We start from the raw sequence: 20047 nt of genomic DNA on the forward strand, positions 1-20047 counted from the left end.
CAGCTTTGGCAAACTGAGCTTGATGGCCAGACAAGAAACATGGGGAGAAGCTTGTAGCTAGGTGGGGATGCAAGGAATGATTAATGAGACGATAAAGCATCAAGGCAATAAGTGATGTCAGTTAGGTGCTGAGAACACAACACACAGCATGTAGGTAATCAGGAGTTGGCGTGTTCATTAATTCACCCCAGCAAATAGGCTGTCAGTCAGGTTTGCTGTGGCTGAGCCCGGGGATCCTTGGGCTCATGGTGTCACCAAAGTGGGAGCATCTGAGAAAAGAGGGAAAGAAATCAGGGAAACAATCCACTCCCTGGGATACTCTGAAATATGAGGTGCAGCTGCAGCTAGTTTTGCAGAGTTAGGAAGCCCTAGTTGCTCATAATTATCTTCATTCCTACATAGGGGTTACTTGCCAGCATGGCAATTTGCTGTTGGTTGATATAGTCTGAGATTCCTTGCAATCCTGGCCGGCGTTGCTTCCCTGCCGGGTGTCTGCTGTAGCTGGGGGTGCTGAGGCAGGATTCGCACCAGGGATGCACCAAATCCCTCCTGGTCCTGCAAAACCGGGCTGTGCCGAGATGTGATGCAGCAATATGAAAGGCAGTGAGCAAACTGTTGAAAAGGCAAAACAGGAGGGAGATGAAGGAAACCATAAATCTCTTAACAGAAGGGATTGAATGGGCTGGAGAGTTCAGCGCTATTGCTTCAGCCTCGCAAAGCTGATGGGACAAATAAAATGAAAGTAGAATGGGAGTAAGGAAAGTAGAGGTGAAAGGCTATTTGGCTTGAGAACGTTCAGTTAGGAGGGCCTGAATTTATCTCAGTTTATTTGCTTTGGCTAATGACTTAAGAAAGTTTTAAACGATTGGATTATAATGGAGGACTGAAACATCCCTGGAAGACTAGAGGAGATTAGTAGTAAACCCATTTATACGAAGCAGGACTTAGAGGGTAGTTGATAGAGTTTAGATTCCTAAAAACTATGGGGGCAACCTATTAAACACGTAGCTCCTACAGATATGAAATACTAGCAGGATGATTAATGAATTCAAATGGACTGTTTATGAGAAAAAAAATTGTTTTAACGTAAACAAAAAAGCTTTGTTGGGTTGCTGTCCCAGAAAAGAGGAAGATTAAGATCGCCTGACTTCAGTAATGTTATTGATATATATTGACACACATTTTGCCATGTGTCCAAGGCAAAAGGTCCTGTGGAAAAACTTGCCCAGCTTGAGAAGGGGTTACAAGAGGGGACCGTTTCTTTCTTCTAGTGATTTCTGAAACCCAGAAGTGTTTTGCAGGGGTGCTGAGGGCCGTTTTGTCAGGGACAGCACCCTGCTGCTGGCGCGGCCGGGAAGCAACCCTCCCGAAGCGCTGCCGGGGCCGTGCAGGCGTGCCCTGGCGAGCGGGGACGGGGTTGCTCGCCTGGCCGTGCCATGCTGAGCTCGCCCGTGGCCACGGAGCTGCCCAAACACACACACACACACACACACACACACACACACACACACACACGTGCTTCTGCCCGCTCGGCGTGGCGAGGGGCAGGAGCCGCTCGCTTTCGGCAGCCGACAGCTGCGGGCGCGCGTCTCTTGGCTGCTTCTTGCTACCACAGCCCCTCTCCGTGCACCTGGCAAGGCTTCCCTGCTTCTTGGCCAGTGTTTTTTTTTTTTTTTGCTGTTGTTTTTTGGTTGGTTTTTTTTTTTTTTTTTTTTTTTTTTTGCGTGGAACGTTCTGTGTGCGCTGCAAACTTTCAGGCTGAGCGCAGGGCGGTTCGGGCAACGGTGCCAGTAATGCCTCAAGGAAACAGCAGAGCCTGCATAAACCAAAGTGGACGGTTACTTATGCAACTGGGCATCGAGTCTCGCCGGCAAACCCATGCCAGAACATCTCTTTGCTTTTCTATCATTCTTTACTCGGTGGGGAAGCTTCAATGCAAATATCTCTCTGGAGAGAGAAAAGACTTGAAACAATAATCTACTGGGAAATGATACTCTTACAATTTTAAAACATACCTTCTGTTGGTCAAGGGTGAACAGTAAAACAAATCAAGCTGTGCTTGGCACATAAAACTTGAAAAAAAAACCTTTAGAAGATGTCAAGATGTAGCCTGTAAAGTCTTCTGGACTGAAATAAGAGATGAATTTGCAAAGGTGTCAAGGCCAGATGTCACGGCTTACGCTTCCACAGATGTCTCGCCAACACTTAAAGCAGAGTAATGTTGGAATACTTCAGGCATAGCACCAAGATACTATGGATTTCGGAACGTTAATGCACTACTGCTCTGAACTGATACACTTCCAAGGGAAGTCTCTTCCCATCTTTATTCAGTGCCTGGAACACCAGAGGCTCTGGTCTGTGTGCCGTTGACTTGACACAGAGAAATACTTCAGTGGAATGTAAAGGAACAGCACAGCTGGCTCTGAACTTATTTAACATCCCCTTGTTTACATTGTAATACTTACGGGACAAACAGTACAGTGATATTATTTATTCTTCTATTTTTTTCCCTCAGAAATAAAAACCCATCTCAATCTAAGGAAGCTGGAAAAAGGCCTATATAATCATTTCTCAGTGGGACACATGGCAGAAATCAAAACCTCCAGACACACTTTCCCCAACTCAGCTTCAGAAGCCTGGGTAAGCAGTTTTCAGTGTATAGAAAAAGAAGCTCAAGTTATGCTCCTCTTTCTGTGCATAGAAATAATAAAATTAAGGACAAAGCCAAGCATCAGTCATGTAGCCAACTGCAAAATGGCAGTATTTCCCAGAAATCGAAGCAAATGCAAAAGAATTTGCTTTTGGGGTTAAGCGTGTGTCGCTTAAATATAAATTCTGCAATGTGTAGCTTTTGTTACAGCCTTCTTCACACAAAACCAGCCCTCTTCCAGCACATACGCACATTGGGGCTGCAGCATTTAGCGGCTTATGGCAAGGACAATTTAGCTGCTGGTATGTAGCCTAGCAAAGCGTAAGGTTTACTTTATGGAGTAAGCAGTAGAGTACATGAAATATCGATGTTAAGGTCAAACACAGCATGTCAGGAGTCAGCACACAGGTACCCTTTTAAGGCAGTATGGCATTGGACCAAAATAAAATTACGTTTTTCCTCCATGAAGGGAGCAAGGTTGAGAAAGAGAGAATTTTTCTTTCCCTTTCTCCATGACTGAAGCCCGCAGACCCACGGTCTCCCTTTGCTGTATGGGGGGAAAAAAGCAACCATTTTGTTTCTGACTGTGTCAAAAAACACACACAGCCTCCCGTATGGCTTGTCCAATCGCTCTGACAGATCGGTGTACACAGCCATACAGCTGTAACCTACCCAGACCCAGCCTCTGCAGGATCAGCTGGAAACAAAAACCGCCAGAAGCAAACCCGTTCTGAGCTGGCGTCAGCTGCCAAAGCTCTCGCCTCAGCAAACAGCAGCTCACGGCGGTGGAGCCGGCTGTAAGAAACCATACTGTCGTAATGTACGGCAGGGAGATATACCGCCGACAAAAAGATGAAAAAAATAGCACTAGTGCAGGGACAGTGTGAGAGAGCTCGGGATCAGCACCCGCCATCGCACGGGGTGCGAGGCCCTTCCTGCCCCGGGCTCTCTGCAACGCCGTTCTGCCTCCCAGCCTCTTGGGCCAAAGGAGGTTCAAACTCCACCACCATAGAAACATCCGCTCGAGTCATCGCGACAGTAGAGCTTAAACGGCCTTTCATTTCCAGCTTGGGTTTTTGGATTCTCTCCCATTCTTATACCCATGCGAAAAAAGAGCTCTTGTGCTCCAAACTTTGAATGTGTGGTCCTTGGCCACACAAATGTCACATGGACATTTTTGTACTCAAGAAGCTGCTTCTGGGACGCTATTTGACTGCCAAGAAACTCTCAGTTTAACCTGAAGAAGATTTCTATGCGAAAATCATGGAAAATTCCCATAGAAGAAACTGGAAGTCAGTTTTTTTCCTCTTAACTTACCCCTAGCTGAAGCACCAAGTCTTGGGCAGCCAGTTCGACAAGCAGAAGCTATGTCCTAAACAAAACAAAAAACAAAACAACAAACCCTAGAAATTACAATGGGTTTAGAAACCTGCTTGCTGGACGGAGCAGGTAACAGCTGGCACGCACTCACAGGACAGAAGGTGACATACTTTGGTGACAGATAAAAACAGGCCCCGTTGTCGTGCTCCTCCTCAGAGAGCTTTAGGAGCACCCCGACGTGATCTCACGGACGGGAAGCCCGAGGTGAGGGCAGCTCACCTCGATTGCACTGGGATGCGAACACAAGGCACCTTCGGTTCTCAGATGTTCGTCCAGCTCTGTACCTGCAACGAGTGCCTGGTGATGTTTCTGGGTCGTGGCCTGCAGCGTGGGGGGCGTTCAGCTGCGTGGGTGATGCCGCCTGGGTCAGCGCCTTCAGGTGTAACCCACCTCCAGGCGAAGGGCTGGCCTCTGCTCAGAGGTTCTTCGGGCAGACCCAGAGCACCCTCTTTACTAGCCTACTCTTTGTTCTAGTAGCCCTTGGTGTTGTTGCAGTCGGTTTTCCCTCCGCAGAGAAAAATTTAAAATAAGGTGTTTCTGTGGAGAAGTTTTTTCTCCAAAAGCAGGGGAAAGAAACGTGTTCGGAAATGTAACCTGGGAGATAGCACGAGAGCTTCTGACAGCATTAAGACAAGGACAATCTGTAAACTACCCATCCCTTAACTTAGTATCAGTACTCCTCCCAGAAGCCCTTGAGACTTATCTTTAACCAATATTTACAGCATGGGTAAGAATGTGTTTATTCCATCACATACCCGATGAGATATAAAGGAGAGACTAGCTTTGGAAACATCTCACAAGTATATTTATTAGTCAGGAGCGATCTGTCTCAAAGCATGACCCATTCCATACTTTAAATGGCATTTCATTACAGTGCATCCGTTCTCCCCGGACAGATGCTTGATATGCAGAAGGCAGACTTTAGCACACTACTTATTTACATACATAAGTTCCTGTATTTGTTTAGATTTGAGGACAGTAGTTCAAGAAAAGTCCATTTGCCTTAATCATTTGAAAAGCTTCTTTCTTTTCTTTCTCCACTGTTTATTGTCCACATCTTCAGTATTGTCAGGAGGATCTGGTATTACAAAGCCATCAGTCATTTTATAGTAGACTACTGTGGAATCTGTCTCAACTATGGCCAAGGTAACTGACAGCGGGGTGTCAGGATCGTCTTGTGGGAGAGCCGCTTTCTTTAAGATTTCTCTTATCCTAGAAGAGAAAACAAGCAGTCAGAAAGAAGTCCACAACCACTCGATAATGGCACGAAGGCTGCTTTTATTCAGCCTGGTTTTATTCTGCAAATTTGTCTTTGCTAAAGGAAGTATACCATCGGTTCTAATAAAAACCCAAAGTCATACAATCAAGCAACAAAATCAAATAACAAAAGGATCTTATAAAAATATACTCTCCCATGGAAATGGCTCGACACATGCTTCCAAGCTTTGCTTAGCTCTACTGGTGTGCACACGCCTGTCAACCATCCTTCAACTACCACAGTCATAATGTGGCAATAGCTAATGGCTTTGCTTTCACTAGATTTAAAAAAAAAAAAAAACCCAAACAAAACCCTCTGATTAACACATGCTGTCATGTTGTTCAATTAGACAACAAAATAATTAAGACTTGTTCCATTTGTAGAGCTAAATCTTCCAGTCTGTGCTACAGTTCTCTGCCAGACTGTGGAAGACCCAGGAACAGAAGCCAGGTTTCTCTACCTCCCTGTCTAGACTATAAGCCACAAGACTAATGTTCTTCTTCAAGACAGTCAGCATAAATAATGTCTTCCTTAAAAATTCAAGGCAAAGTTATGCAATTTTTCCTGTTCAGCTTATTCTGAGGATAACATGCCAGTTGCTTTTCAGTTTGGAGCTGAGGACAACACCGATTCCTGGAGCCTTTGTATTCCTGTTCTGAGCAGGGATCAAGTACCGGGTGGGTGCAGCGCCCAGGGGCAGAACAGCAACACCCCCCCCAGCAAGCATTTCCATCACAGGGAGTTTTCTCCTTCACCTAAACGTCAGGTGTGAGAGGGCTCATCTGGGACTGCCGGGACAGGTTATGTTCTAGGGAGAGGTCAGCTATGCAGATGGGAGAAAAAAACAAAACAAAACAAAAAAATATCACTCCTCACTTCATGTGTCCCTGAGATCTCATTCACCAGAAAACAGGCATTTCTGAAGCTGGGCACTGTAGTTGAAAATACGGCTCTTTCTAAATGCATCAGCTTTCAAACTTTAATCATCATCTTCCTCCCAAACCTCTTTGATCCTTTAATAAAAGCCAAATGGAAAGCGGCAGAGAATAAGCAGCAGCCTGGAAAGCCTGTGCTGTTAAGCCTGTGACCCTCTTAAGTATCCATCTGTGTTCTGAACTGTTCATAATTCAACTTGACTAAATTCAGTACGGCCTTTTCTTTTGCTTTCACTACTGGCCCATATATAACGCAAGGGAAGGCAATACAATATAGTTAGTTAGCCATCTGATGCAACAGAGATACTAAGAGTGTGTAAAGCCACATTCTGCTCCTCCTACCATCAGGGTGTTTCCTAACAAGAGAAAAAATACACAAAGAGACACTCTGTTGGGCACTGGCAGGAGAGAGACACCTGCAAAAGACTCCTATTGCGAGCAATGTGACATTAACATCTCTGCTCCCTGCCACCCTGGTGCTGCTTTGTCTGCAGGATTTCCTGGCAGGCGCCCCAGGCTCCGGGAACTCTAACTGCACCGTATTAAGGGGAGTGTAAATGCAAGCCTGGCTTCCAGAGCTGTAGGCAATTCACAGAGGGAAGCGTTCTGCAACAGGAACAAAATGCAACAAGGAGTGCCTGCTGGAGTTGCACCAGTGAATCGCAGGTGTGCAGGCTGGCGCAGCGCTGCAGGAAGCAAGGACAAACGGACTGGAAGCCTCTGCTGATGCTGGGCACCTCCTGCTCTGGTACCTCCAGCCCCACAACGCCTTGCCGAGGGCTCCAGGTGTCCTTCTGGCCATGCTACACACGCACAGAGCAAGCAGCCACTCGTCACACCTCGGTAGCTCCTGCTTGGAGGAAGCTCTGAATAAGTTGTCAGTGGTGAGGCCAGGCTACTGGCAGGGATCGAGTGAGGAAAGAACTATCCTTGGCTTTTACGAAGCAGTGGATATTATAATCTCTCTCTTTCTGCTGGGAATGTGAAATAAAAATAACAGTAAAAAGCCAAATAAAAGGGCACAGCTACCCAGGGGAGATACTTGGGACTCAAACCAAAGTTGTGTTGAGTGTGGACAGTCCCATATCTGGAAGCAGACTCAAACAGTGTCCTGCATTCACCTCTCAGCCAGGGCAGAAGCTCCTTTGTATTTTCTTTAGCAACTGTCATCGTTTCTCTGCCTAGTCTATTCGGGGGATGGAGGTAACAGCGAGGCCTTGGATCTCAGAGAGAGAGACCCATCTTAGACCCATCCCTCATGATTTCTTCTTAGAATGTCAAGCACAGGCATCTGAACCTTTCTTTCCCCCCACTTAGCACTTAAGACTTACAAGATGCACTACGATCCCAAAAGTGGCCAGGTCCTGACAACAGATTATTAACATTTCTTTGCATCCCTGACTGACTTGTCAGGAGACTGAGTTTCAGGCTTTATGTACAGAGCACAAAGACACGCCACTGCCTCAGGATGACCTGCTAACGCTGCTGTCCACAGAGCCCAATGCTTTCTACTGCACGTGGGGAATCAGCTTCTCCCCTTCCCTCTTTTCTCAACACAGGCAGCCCCAAAACAAGAGCTCTCATTCATGCATACCACAACCAGCCCCAGCCATCATGCAGTGCAGCGCATCTGCAGATTAGGGAGAGGGTATCTTTTAAAAGAATAAGCTTCGGAATTCAGGAAGTCTGTATCAGATGCCTGCGTTTCCTCTCCTCCCCTGAAGGCATCACTTTTAGCCTCTGCATCCAGCAGGTTCACCAAGTTTCTCTGCAGCAGCAGGCATTTCAAAGGAGGAGTCGGGGAACATCTGGGTTTGTGCTGATTTCACTGCGCTTGCTACCTGCCATGAGCAGAAAGATGAAATATTGCAGGAAAGGTACAGGGGTTTTAATCCTTTTGATGTATCTAATACTGTCTATGGAAAAAGAAAACAGAGAAAAAAAAAAAAAAAAGCAAGAAGTGTTCTTGGCTGCCTGAAATTCAAAAGAATGCATGTTTGACCCCTAAATAAGGCAAGAAGCTTTATTTCAAGAGATACAGCCCTCTAGGCTGGCCGTCTCACACAACAGCTGCGTTCAATGACTCAAGTGAAGGCCCAAACAAGAAGCCCCTATGTTAACAGCTCCCCCCAACAGAGCCAGCTGACTTCATTTACTAAGTTAATGGTTACAGATAAGCTCCTTAATGACTAGTACATCTGCTACACCGTAGAAGTGATGTCACTTAGACAAGATGGCTTTTGCTTAAGTAAAACTGGATTTAATGCTTCTGAAAGTGTCAAATATTAGAAGCCTCTGGAACAGGGGATTCAATACACCCAGTACTCTGGCATACTCCACCAACAGTGGTGATAACTTTCGGTCACCAGCATCCTGACCAGCCTTTCCCTCATGAGCCACGACTCCGGTAGGACACATTCAGCAAACATTGTTCCCACTGATACCGAGGGGTCCACGACTTCTCTGGGTTTGGTTCCCCAGCCTTTACAGGCCACGCTCCAGCAGGGTGAACCCCTCAGAAGCTGTTGTGTCAAGCATTTGGCATGGACTGGCTTTACCTGGTTCCTCCTTTTCAACAGGCATTCGGGTATGCCTACTCCACTGGCAAGACACCAAGTTTGAAGCAGAATGTAGAGAAAAGGTGCAGCTGAGAAACAGTTAATACTGTTCTGCAGTGTCTGAATAAAAGCTTAGCATGTTTTCGCTTAATACCGTCTCAAGTAAAGCCTGTGTTGGAAGAAGGCACCATTTCACTTTGCCATCTCCTGAAGGACACTGTACAACACCACAATACTCAAACACCTTAGACCTGCTCATCCACAGGCTCGGCCTGGCTAGGAAAGACAGGGACAGTCAACCCTTCACACGCCACCTTCTCAGGATTTATGCCAATGACTACCTAGTAAAAAATAAAACGCATCTAGAGCCCCAAGAGAGCTCACAGAACAACCAAGTGTGTGTGCTGCTGCACGCACAGCGGGAAGTCTAGGAGTTAAAATATCCTGCAACTGCTCCTTTCCCTTCTCTCCCCCTCCACATGAAGAAAAACCATTGAATGTTAAAACACGCAACAGGGAATCTTTAGGTTTCCCACACAAAAAGGTACAAAGGCTTTGTAAAAGGCAAATAACATACATAAGCTAGGGGAATACAGACACCACAAGAAACACTGGAAAGTTTTGTTTAAGTCCCATAAATAGAATATGACTAAACATTTTATTTTTTAATAAGAATTCTCCTCTGTTGCAGATCATACAGTCCAAAGTTTTCAAAACAGCTTGAAAACCCATCTCTAAAAACTGATGGTGTCTGTATGTTTGCTGCAAGCTAGGATCTGCTCCCACCAAGACAACCACAAGTAGGATGAAGCCCTCAGTTTCCACCCCAGGAAGCAAACTCACATTCACCTCACATTGCAGCAGATGAAAAGGAATTAATCTCAAACACTGAAGGAGACACTGTTAGACACAAGCAAAGAGCTGGCATTTCTAATCAGAAAAAGGGGCGTCAGAAAAGGCTTTCTAGACACCTACAAACTACAGTCAGTTGGGATTGCTTTTTTCTACCAAAGAGTTAGTTGTAAGAGCAGGTTTAGTTTATTTAACATCATGCAAGGACCACTGCAGCTAAGGTAACAGCACTATGAATGTCATCTTGCATCTGCCTTTACTGCTGCTACTGCTAAATGGCGACAGTGAACTCACCTGGTCTTCTATTACTGTTGCAATTAATAGCTTAAAAACAAAATGAATCCATACAAAAGAGGGAAATTTTCCATCCTTCCCCCATCTTAATTTTTTATTAACAAAAGACTTTTGTACTAGGTAGGCCTTCAACACACACCAGAAACCTGTACTGTCTTTCCTAATGATCTGCTCCTAACAAAATAACATCAGCCTTTGCTCCAGAGGAAGAAGTAGGCATAAAACTGGTGAACTTCAGGCAACCGTAGCTTGAGGTTTTAACTGACGGTCCAAAAACCTAAAAGAGAACAGAATCATAAAAGAAAGATAACACGGGCAGAACGTTTTGTGTTGAACAAAAGAGTATTTCAGTGATATATCCCACGCAAGTACCTCTGAGAAGCAGCAGAAACACTGAAAGCTCAGAGTAGTTTTATGGTGGTTGCATAGTGCTCCATTGAGCTGAAATGGAACTACTGCCCTCCCTACCATAAAAGCCAAAGGTTTTCAATCTGCCCTTTATACTTGGATGAATAATTCATCGCAGGCTTGGCCAGCCCCAATAGCTCCCTCCCCTCCATGCAAGGCAGGGCTGGAGAGTCAACACAAGTTGGTCTCTGTAGCACTACAGGGATGATTGCTCTGTGCATCCGAGTGCACCATTGTATCAGGCTTGTTCAGACAGGCCCCGTGACAAGAGAACCAAGGCAGAGGAAACCTCCTGTAAAGCCCAACACCATGAATTTAGCCAGCACTACAAAAACAGCACGGCATGGCTCACGATCAGGAACGCTGCTCCAGACACGGCTGTCTGCCCTGCAGCTAGATTAACTTCGTGCCTTGAAATACATGGGAAGAAGCACGTGGTGGTGGTGGTGGTGGGAGAAGGTGTAAATGGATGCCACTACTTCTTGGGATATGTTTCCAAACTACAGAAACGTGGGATGCTAGAAGAAAGGCGTGATTTTGTAATGGAAAAAAAAATAAATAAAAGCAAAGAAAACACCACGACTCACTGGTCGTGAAAAGGAATTGAAACCCCAAGGAATATAAAGTCCTTTTTTTCCATGGAACTTGAAAGAGAAAACAAGCCAAGCCACGCAAAAGGGGGAATTCAGCAAAGTTCTACAAGATACACCAACTATAAGAGATTCAATGGTAGCCCTGCATAACCAACTCAGCTGTGTGAGCCACATCAATCACTTTGAAACTGTTAATCAAGAGTTTGCATTTAGAAGCCTTTAAATACATTTTCAATGTGTGATTTACTGCATTGAGTAAACTCAAATAATGCTTACAGCAGAAGAGCTACCGGCAAAACTAAGAAGAGGATGCAAGATAAGGATCATGTCACACTTCCAGTGCACTTAAAACAACAGTGCTTTTTACAAGGAAAACCACTTCAGATTAGAGGAAGATCTGTTTCACGAACTCCAGATTTAGAAGAGGATAAATCACTTCCAGTCCTCAGATTTGCTTCTAAAGATGCTCAGCAGCTTTAAAATGAAACATTTATGTATTCTTTTTCCAACATTAAGTTACCATTTTATCCAAATAACCCTTTCCCTCTTAGCCTAAATCAAACTTTGCAGTCTCCATAAAGTCAAGCAACTGACTTCACCCTTCATTTCTAACACTTGCATACAAAAAACAAAGAAGGCAGTGACATATTTAATCTGATGGTTTGTTAGTAACATTTTGCTCAGGCAATGTCATTTGTCTAGGACAGACAGCATGTAATTCCATTAGATCCAGCATCTAACTCCCTGGTCAGTGGAAGGAACAAGGCTTTCAACGCTACCCAGAAAATCCAGCTGTCAACACTGTGAGCTCTCCTACCTACACTTGCTGAGCTTGGCTTATGCAAGTCATTCCTGCCAGCTCTGAAGCAGAACTACCTGTATTTAACTGCCTCATCCCCTTTGGGGAGCCACAATTCTGGAGTGTACTGACAATTAGGAACCTGGTGCGTGCTAAAGTGTCGTCTGCAGTAGTGGACAGGTCCCAGCCAACAGCCCTACGAATTCCTCCTGCAAGTACGAATCACTGCTAAATTCAAAGGAGTGCAAACACAAGGTTCTCCAAACCTCAGACAGCTGTGTGTGGCTGAGAGTGCTCCCAGACAGATGTAAGTTGCATCTTATTCTCCAGGTTTTTACTCACAGAAGATTCAGCAATCTTCATTTTAAGAGCCTGTACGCACTGCATAAAGCCGCTTCTCAGATCGTATGAGACTACCGTTTGCATCGGTGGTCACTTAGCCCCAGACCCCGTAGTTTTACTGTGCAGCCTTACTCTGGCAGGGTGGGATTATCAGCTTCCACCAAGCTGTTCATAGAAGTGGGCAGTAAGTTTAGTAAGCAGAACAGCTTTTACCTTAAGCAGTTAACTGTCATGCATAAACTGGACATGATGAAATCTTACAATAGACTAAAAACATTGAGCAGATTTTATTTTTTTTTTGTAGGGCACTCATATTTATCATTTGCTTAGGTGTCTCGCTGGTAATTTCCACAGCAGCTTTACTATGGCCTTTTAAGGACACTCTCCTCTGAGTGTCAGCCAAGCAGGAATCTTCACGAGACACCTGGGAAGGCAGAGCTTGGCTGAAGTGGCCTTGAGAGGAGAACCACCCCTGCAGCCCCTACCCATCAGGGGAGGTTAAGCAAGGGATTGCTGCCCACAAACACTGCCATTTGCTAGCTGCTTTTGCAGTTAGCACATTTCCAGGCCCAGCAATGAGCACAGAATGTTTTCACCTTCCCAACCCCCTCCAATGGCTTACTTTCAAACATTAAGTGAGCTGCATTCACTTGTACTCCTATCTCTTCCTCTGCCTTTAGCAGGTAACTAAAAAACCCAAAGCATTGCTTTGAACAAAACGTCAATGTAGCTAAGTACAAAAGCTCTCCTGTCTACCTATAGCTCGGTAAGTCAAGTGAGAAAATATCATTTAAGACATCAGATACCTAACAAGCCTCCTGCTATCAACAATCACACCAACAAAATACTCATCACTGTCAGAACAAAGAGGCAGTAGTACAGTAATACTGTTTCCAACCCCTTCTGTAGGATGTCTTTTTAACGGCCTCCCTCTACCCTACCTAACTTTGAGCTACTGTTATTGTCTATACCCTCTGTTTTTTCCCTCCTGTTCCAGCAAAGGAGCCGAGGAGTTGATGCTGTCCCTTTCTCTACAAAGCCAGACCAGGCCCCTCTGACCAGTGGGGACCTGCTAACGAAATGCCAAGCGTGCATACGCACATGCACGTTCAGTAACACAAATACAAGCATATATGATCTTTTTGCCTGACAACATCTACGGGTATTGAGCACATACAGGCTTTAATGGACTCACCCAGCATTACAGCTCAGTATTCAGCTCATTTTAGCGACAATACGCTCTATGTAGTTGCTCTGTAGCAAACCCTAGTCACAAACTGTACTTTTAATCAATGTGACGCATTCACTCTTTGCTTCTCTAACACACATCCTTCCAGTAATGGATTCCATCCACACCGGTGCCAGAAGCAGAGCAAACAGTATCACCACAGTACAAACAAGTTCAGAGGCTCCAAATGAAAAGCTCCAATGAAACAGTAAAAGATAGGACATACATGCAGTGCAATATCTCGCTGTCATTAAAAGCCAATTAGAACATACTTGCTGGCATTGACCCAATGCCAGGAATCAAAGCTTCCAACCTAGGTGGAAACCTACTTCGTTAAGCAAGCACAACAACTCAGCACGTAGGCGTAATTTCTCAAAGATCCCCCATCCGAATTTGCTGCCTTCTCTTCCCACCTAAAATCTATTTCGAACTGTGTGTCCCTTTCACACACAGTGATCTGCTTCTTGCAGAGAGGCTGAATGACACTCAGCATTTCATCCTGCAAGCCCTCTCAGCAGCTTTCCTCTGCTGTGGTGGTGACACCATTATTTCCCTGTAAGACCAAGCCCACGAGAGTGATTGACCCATATTTGCAAATGGAAGATTTTTTCAGCACACAGATAGTACTTAAACCCATCAGTATCTAGGAAGTGAGTTTCTTCCCCCTCACAAATACGCTTTTAGGAAAACACATAGCAGAATTAAGACAGAAGTTTGTTTGCAAGAGACCAATCTGTCACTTCCAAAACCTAAACAAAAAAAAAGCAAAACCCAAAGCATGTCTAAAACATTATTCCTAGAGCACGCACACACACACATCTGCTAAGCGCAATTCATCAGCTACCTACTACCGTGTCAGGCTGCTCCCCCCAGAGCAAGAGGAAACAGCAAACACTAGCAAGATCTGTAAAGCCAGCCCTGAGCATCGGCTCCTAGCAAGAGTAGGAACAGAAGAAATTGAAAAACGTACTGCCATATGATGCATCTGCAAGAGTTCAGGTCTTCAGAGGCACTGTAGGAAAGAACGGCAAATACCAGCAAGAGAAGGCAGCCATTACCAGAGAGTGAGTAAATCATACTGCGTATTTGAGGCTGCTCTAAGGGCCACTTAAAATATACTGTAAAATTACTGAAGCAGAATTTCTCTAGGCTGCAAATATTTGTACTATCACAAATTCACAGCTGTGTTGTCCTCTGCTTGAGAATTACTTAAGTCCTGCATGTGTAAGGAAAGTAAGTCAAAATCACAGCTCAAGGGACAGTTACACATTAGACTTTTAATAAGTAAGAGGAATTTCCAGCTGAAAGTAGCCAAATCATACTTTCAGAACAAAAAGCAAACCTAACCAGACACACCAGTCTTATCCATAGATTCAACAATTTTAAAAAAGTTTATTCTTAGACAGGTCTGAGAGAATTTCTTTCCTCTTAGGTACTTTAAAGGCCAGTGACACAAAACATATTGCTTGATTTCCCAGACTACAAAAAAGCAGCGCAAGAACGTTCAAAACGTAAGCTGTGAAGGTCTCGTATTCTAACCTTGCCTCCCAAACACATACTTTGATATCCACTGTTATCTCCCAGAGCATATGCAACTTCTAAACAATATGAAGTGTTTATCAGCAGAAGGAATCAGCTGCTGTGGGAAGCTGACATCAAAGGCGTGCCACTTTCAGAGAGGGCGAAGCAGAGACTGATGTAGCTTAGAAAATTAAGGAAATCTCAACTTTGCATGTATGTTTGCAGCACCCAAAATGCCTCCACTCACAGGCTGAGGTATTGCTTTCCTCTGATACTCCTTTGCTTCCTCCCCCTCTTGACCAAGTCATCAGCAGCCTGATAAATATACCTGTTCTTCATTTTACCTTACCGGTGACACGAGCCAAACACTGACCACATCCTCACCTCTCGTGGCTTAGCGATATGTGCACAGGTACTGGCACCATCACTTGGAGACTGTCCTGTTCTCTTTCACGTGCATGTAAACATACGAGCTGCAGTTCTGCTACTCCGACATGCTTCACTTCATGCCAGTTTCTCCCTGGAAAGGTTCATCATTGATGAGAAGGAACAGAACACAAAACACAAGTTTCAAACATTCAAATATCAAATCTGGTATTTAAGTTAACATCTTAGGTTCTGTTTTCCCCTCCCTCTCCTCACAGGACATCTCCCAAGAGAGACAACTATCCCGTTTAACTGTCAAGTTCCCCTTCTCTTAAACAATCCTGGTAACCCACGGGAACAGTACTAGTCTGCTGACTCCAGAGCTACACTGATGGATGGTGAATAGGGACCTGTCTGACAAAGCTTTGTTTCAAAAAGGCAAGAAGTCGACAAAACACATCTTTGTCATCTGCAGCATAAAACTGTAATCCAAATCTGAACTTGATCGGCACCCTAAACTGTGAAGGAACAAGTGCTAAAAGCAAGATTATTGATGATACACAGTTTTCTCCTTCTGCTTGAAGGGATAAGGCTAAAAGTTTTCATTGCAGAACTACGGGAGCCTTCTCTTACAAGTCTATTAAGGCATTTTATTCAGAGGTGTAACAATACAGACACAGCGCTTTCTGGCCTGTAAAATCCCTCTCTCCCCTGAGCCTGAGAACCACCAGCCTCCAAGAGGAACTGAAGTATTTTTATTAGGCTGGCTGCCTGCCTACGTACAGCCCTGTTTCACTAAAGCCAACTTGGGAGAATCGCAGGCAGAAGTTTATATATCCCATAACTCTGCTCCACTCTTACAAGGCAGGAGAAGACTACACTGCATCTGTCATAATTACTGCCACCAGACCTACAAATTATCTTCTTTCCTACAGCAATTCTGCCCTTTCCAGAAAAGAGCATGCTAATCAGGCTGGCATACCTCAGCTAAATGGTAATCAGTAACTTAGATGTTAATTTACAAATGAGGATACTATTACCAGCACAACTACCGAACCTGTAACTTCACCTTCCCGTGTTCCTTTTCTTTCCCCTACTCCTCTTTTGGTTTTTTTCCATGCTGAGTGTTTTTGCCTTGGAACGCCTGCACTCGTAACTGCTGGACCCAATGGGCCTTAATCTTCCAAACGGCTCCAGGTAGACAGGGCAGAAATCTTCAGCGCCAAAATACCATGTTTCTTAGGTAACCATCACTGCATTAATTTTCAAAAAGAACGCCAAGGACTTTTGTAGGAAATGTCCTGCTAGCGCACAAACCTTAACAGCGCCCAAAGGTGAGTACAGTTGTTGGGATGTCACTTCACTGAATTACCTTCTAAGAGGTCCAGGTACACCACAAACGCAGCGTAGATTTGAGTGCTGTCAGATATATCAAGAGACATCATTTCGGTGAACTGAAACCCAAAAAGTAATGTTGGTGAAGGAAAGCAGAAGTTATATTAAGCATGCACGGACCAAACCCAGAATCTGTACAGCTATCTAAGCCACTGAAGTCTGAAAACAGTTTTAAGGGCCAACAGGCAATTAAAAAGCAGGACTTGCCTCCTGAAGGTATCTTAAGAGCTCTTTTTTTCCACACCCCCCCTATTTTGGTGCTTAAGAAAGCAAGCTAAATAAACAAGCAAATGAGGATTCACAACTATTTCTGGAACAGATCTAACTTTGTGGAGAAGGGCTATGAATTTTAGCTATTTTTGCTGCAGTACATCAACAGAAGACGACAGCCAAATTAAATACCTCCATGTTTTTGCTGTATTAGAAATTAAGATGGAGTCAAAGCTTTAGACGCTCGCGTTTCCTGCGTGTACAACCTCATCCCCTACCAAAGCCGGCGTTCCCCCCGCAACCCCACGGGGCCGGGAGGCGACCCCCCTCGGGTTCGATATAACCAAACACGTTATATTAAAATCTCCTCCTCCAGCCCCCCTTTCCGGAGCAGGGGGGGGGGGGACACACACACACCCGCTTCCCCCGCCCCTCGGCCGCGGGGTGCGCTGAAATGCTCCCCAAAGCCATGGGGGAGGGGGGGGGCGGGGAATCCCCTCAGGGGCGCGGGTGGGAGACCGGCCCCCCCCCCCCCCCCCCGACCCCCAGTGAACCGAAAGCCCTTCTCCTCAGCCCTTAGGCTCGCCGCCCCTCAGCTCCCGGGCCACGAAAAGCGGCGGAGCCCCGCGCCCCGGCCTACCGTGGGGTGAGTCGCCATCCAGTTGCCGCCGGCCCCCCCCGGACGCCGGCCCCCCCCCGCCGGGCCGCCGCCGCCGCCGCCCCCCCCCGCCGCCGCCACCGCGCCCGCCGCCGGCTCCATGCGCTCCCCACCCCCCGGTGTAACGCGGCTTCGCTCCGGCCGGCGCCGCGCAGCCCAGCGCTCCCTGGCAGCGGCGGCCGCGCCGCGACCGTTCCGCCCCTCACGCCGTTCCCCCCTAACACCGCCCCCCCATCGCCGCATTAAACACCCACCCACGCCACCTCCCCCCCGAGCTTTCAGGATGATCTATCAACCTCCCCGCCGTCCCCGTTTCTAATCGCAAGGTCTGATCTCGGGAGCGGGCTTGGGGATTTCAAATAACTGCCTCCAGCAGGTAGCTCGGGGGCTGCCCCGCGGGGTGCGCAGACCCGGCCGGGGGGGAGGAGGAGGAGGCCACGGAGGAGACGTGGAGCTTGGAGAAAAGAAGTTTTAGGGGAACGAGGCAGAGTTTACAACCCAGGCACGAATTTCAGCTTCTTTGGATTTAGAATGTTTTCAATGGGAGGCGGGGAGCACTTCAGAAATGCTTCGCGTATAGGGTTCTGTAGAGTATGTTATCAATGTGTGGTGTCCAGAGCTGCTACAGACTGGCGAAGAGATGTAGATTCAAGGTATTGTTATTAAAAGCATCTTGGACTGCTTTACTTAGAAATACCTCTGACTTTCAGTGCGAATAATTCCAGTTTGCCTAATGCAAAGCGTCCCAGGTCTGGCTTGCTGGCTCCATCTGTCTTGGCACCTCTTTCAATAAATTTAAAACACTGGCTTAAGTGAAGTCAGGCCTGACTCTTACAGCCTCTTGAATAGGTTCAAGCTGGCGTCCATGCAGCAAAAAAAAGAGTTGTGTGTGTCTAACAGATGCACAGAGCGTCCTGTGACATCAGATGAGAGAGTGCGCAGCCCTGGCGTGTGCGCTTGTTCCTGGTCAGGCTACGCAAGAGAAATGTGGCTGATGTTGGGAACTGTCAAGGAAATACCGTATATGATCTTGAGATGATCAGATACGTGCAGGGCCTAGTGAAAAACGAACAGTGTTGTCTTTAACCCATCTTGTTTATAAGCTTAATAATTATTATGTAATAAAGCATCAATGAAAATTAATCTATATATAGGGAGTACATAAATTGGTGTGTGGTTTATAGCCACAGTAAGACATATTGGGGCCAATCTCATGCAGGCAATTTTGAGGAGGTTGGCCTGTTTAAACAGCATCGTTGTAGCAAACACTTCTTTTTTTTTTTTTTTTTAAGGGGAAAAAAACCAATACAATCTCTGAGACTGTCATGGAAGCGTTGGCAACAGAGGTTCACTTGGCTGCTGGGAAAAGAATTGGATGGATTTGAGTCCTCAAAGGTGAAGAAGCAATTGAAAGGAAATAATCTTATCTATAGATTCTTGTAGGTCTATATACGATATGCTTTATCAGAAGGATGGTTCCTCTGTTTTCTACTGCATGGGAAACAAGTCTAAATTAGAAGAAAGCTGCTTCTGAGAGAATTTGTTACCTGCCAAACTGAGGGAGTACGCCGCTGCCACAGACACTTCTCACAGCTGGACTGTTCTTGCTTGGTGTGGGTATTTAGAGCAGGCTGAAACAAATGGCCTACATTTATTCCTATGGGACTTCCATCTGCAAAAAGCTGTTTCTTCCTCAACTATTTCACCACAGGGAGGTTAGCTGTCCAGTCACAGCAGGACTGGGTATTGGCTTAAAAAAAGTACAAGATATCATTTTGGCCGCTATTAAAGAAGTCAAAAATGTGTACAGATTTCTTTGTATATGCACATAAAGATATATGCATTTATTAGACATAAGAATGACATTAATTGTAAGGGTAACTCTTGACCCGAACTTTCCAAACTTTCATCTGGGCTCTGTGGCTGGGAGTAAGAAATGAAGCTGAGTTGACTCCTTTCTCTTATGCATGAACAAACATCTCATGTTTCAGGCATCTACCCCTCTCCAGGGTAAGGACAGACTTTTTCTTTTGTGTACCAACACGAGGCAGCCAACAGAGTGAGTTGTGTGAGTGACGGGAAAGTCATTCTGAAGAGAAAATTACTGTTTGTGGGATGCTGCTGGGGGCATTGCATTTGCCCCCAGCAAATCGTTACGGTTCTGATGCTGTTCACAAAACAAGAAGGGGGTCGACTGAAAAGAGCTGGAGCCACTTCAGATTTCACTGAAGACATCAAGAGCGGCATGGGGCTGAAAATCACACGCAACCTTCCGCAAAGATGCCGACTGCAATAAGGTGTAACTGGATTGTGCCTTTACGCTTTGCTTTGCACATAGGACAAATCCGAGGCTTTGTGGTCTCTGCCTCCCAGGTCTTCCTTTGCTTTTGGGAAAAACTTTTGTGGCACCTGCATCCGCAGAGGAGGCACGGCAGAGAGGGGGTTACAGGAGGTGCGTATTTCTCCCGAAGCTGCCACATAACCTCCTAAAAACGGGACTGTGACCCGGCTTGAATATCCAGTGGGTGGGAAAAAACAGCTGCCAGCCCTCCACGTCAAGCGTAATTCAGTGGCGTTAGTCCCCATCCTCCAAACACAAG

At 45.8% G+C, this 20047-nt stretch overlaps 1 protein-coding gene across 2 annotated transcripts; it reads right to left on the minus strand.

The window, feature by feature from the left end:
• Nucleotides 1-4812: 4812 nt before the first annotated feature.
• Nucleotides 4813-17579, minus strand: TSEN15 (tRNA splicing endonuclease subunit 15). 2 transcript variants are annotated; one of them, XM_042786255.1, is made up of 4 exons: nucleotides 17561-17579; nucleotides 16557-16638; nucleotides 15203-15338; nucleotides 4813-5242 (listed from the first exon to the last, which is right to left on the minus strand). In XM_042786255.1, exons 2-4 carry the CDS (start codon nucleotides 16627-16629, stop codon nucleotides 5038-5040), a joined length of 414 nt encoding a protein of 137 aa, XP_042642189.1. In that variant the 5' UTR covers nucleotides 16630-16638; nucleotides 17561-17579; the 3' UTR covers nucleotides 4813-5037. The 2 variants fall into 2 exon arrangements, with proteins under 2 accessions (XP_042642189.1, XP_032851079.2); XM_032995188.2 differs by lacking the exon at nucleotides 17561-17579 and adding an exon at nucleotides 17430-17495.
• Nucleotides 17580-20047: the final 2468 nt, after the last annotated feature.

The sequence above is a fragment of the Tyto alba genome, unplaced genomic scaffold (assembly GCF_018691265.1).
Source record: "Tyto alba isolate M040663 unplaced genomic scaffold, T.alba_DEE_v4.0 Super-Scaffold_1000006, whole genome shotgun sequence".
Taxonomy (NCBI): Eukaryota; Metazoa; Chordata; class Aves; order Strigiformes; family Tytonidae; genus Tyto; species Tyto alba.

Bases quoted from the DNA above. Each gene is read 5' to 3' on its own strand.
- TSEN15 (XM_032995188.2), bottom strand. The intron at 15,339-16,556 runs GTAATTCAGTGA...GAACCTTTCCAG, and splicing joins GTACCTGGACCTCTTAGAAG to GGAGAAACTGGCATGAAGTG. The intron at 5,243-15,202 runs GTGAGGATGTGG...TTTCTCTTCTAG, and splicing joins ATATCGCTAAGCCACGAGAG to GATAAGAGAAATCTTAAAGA.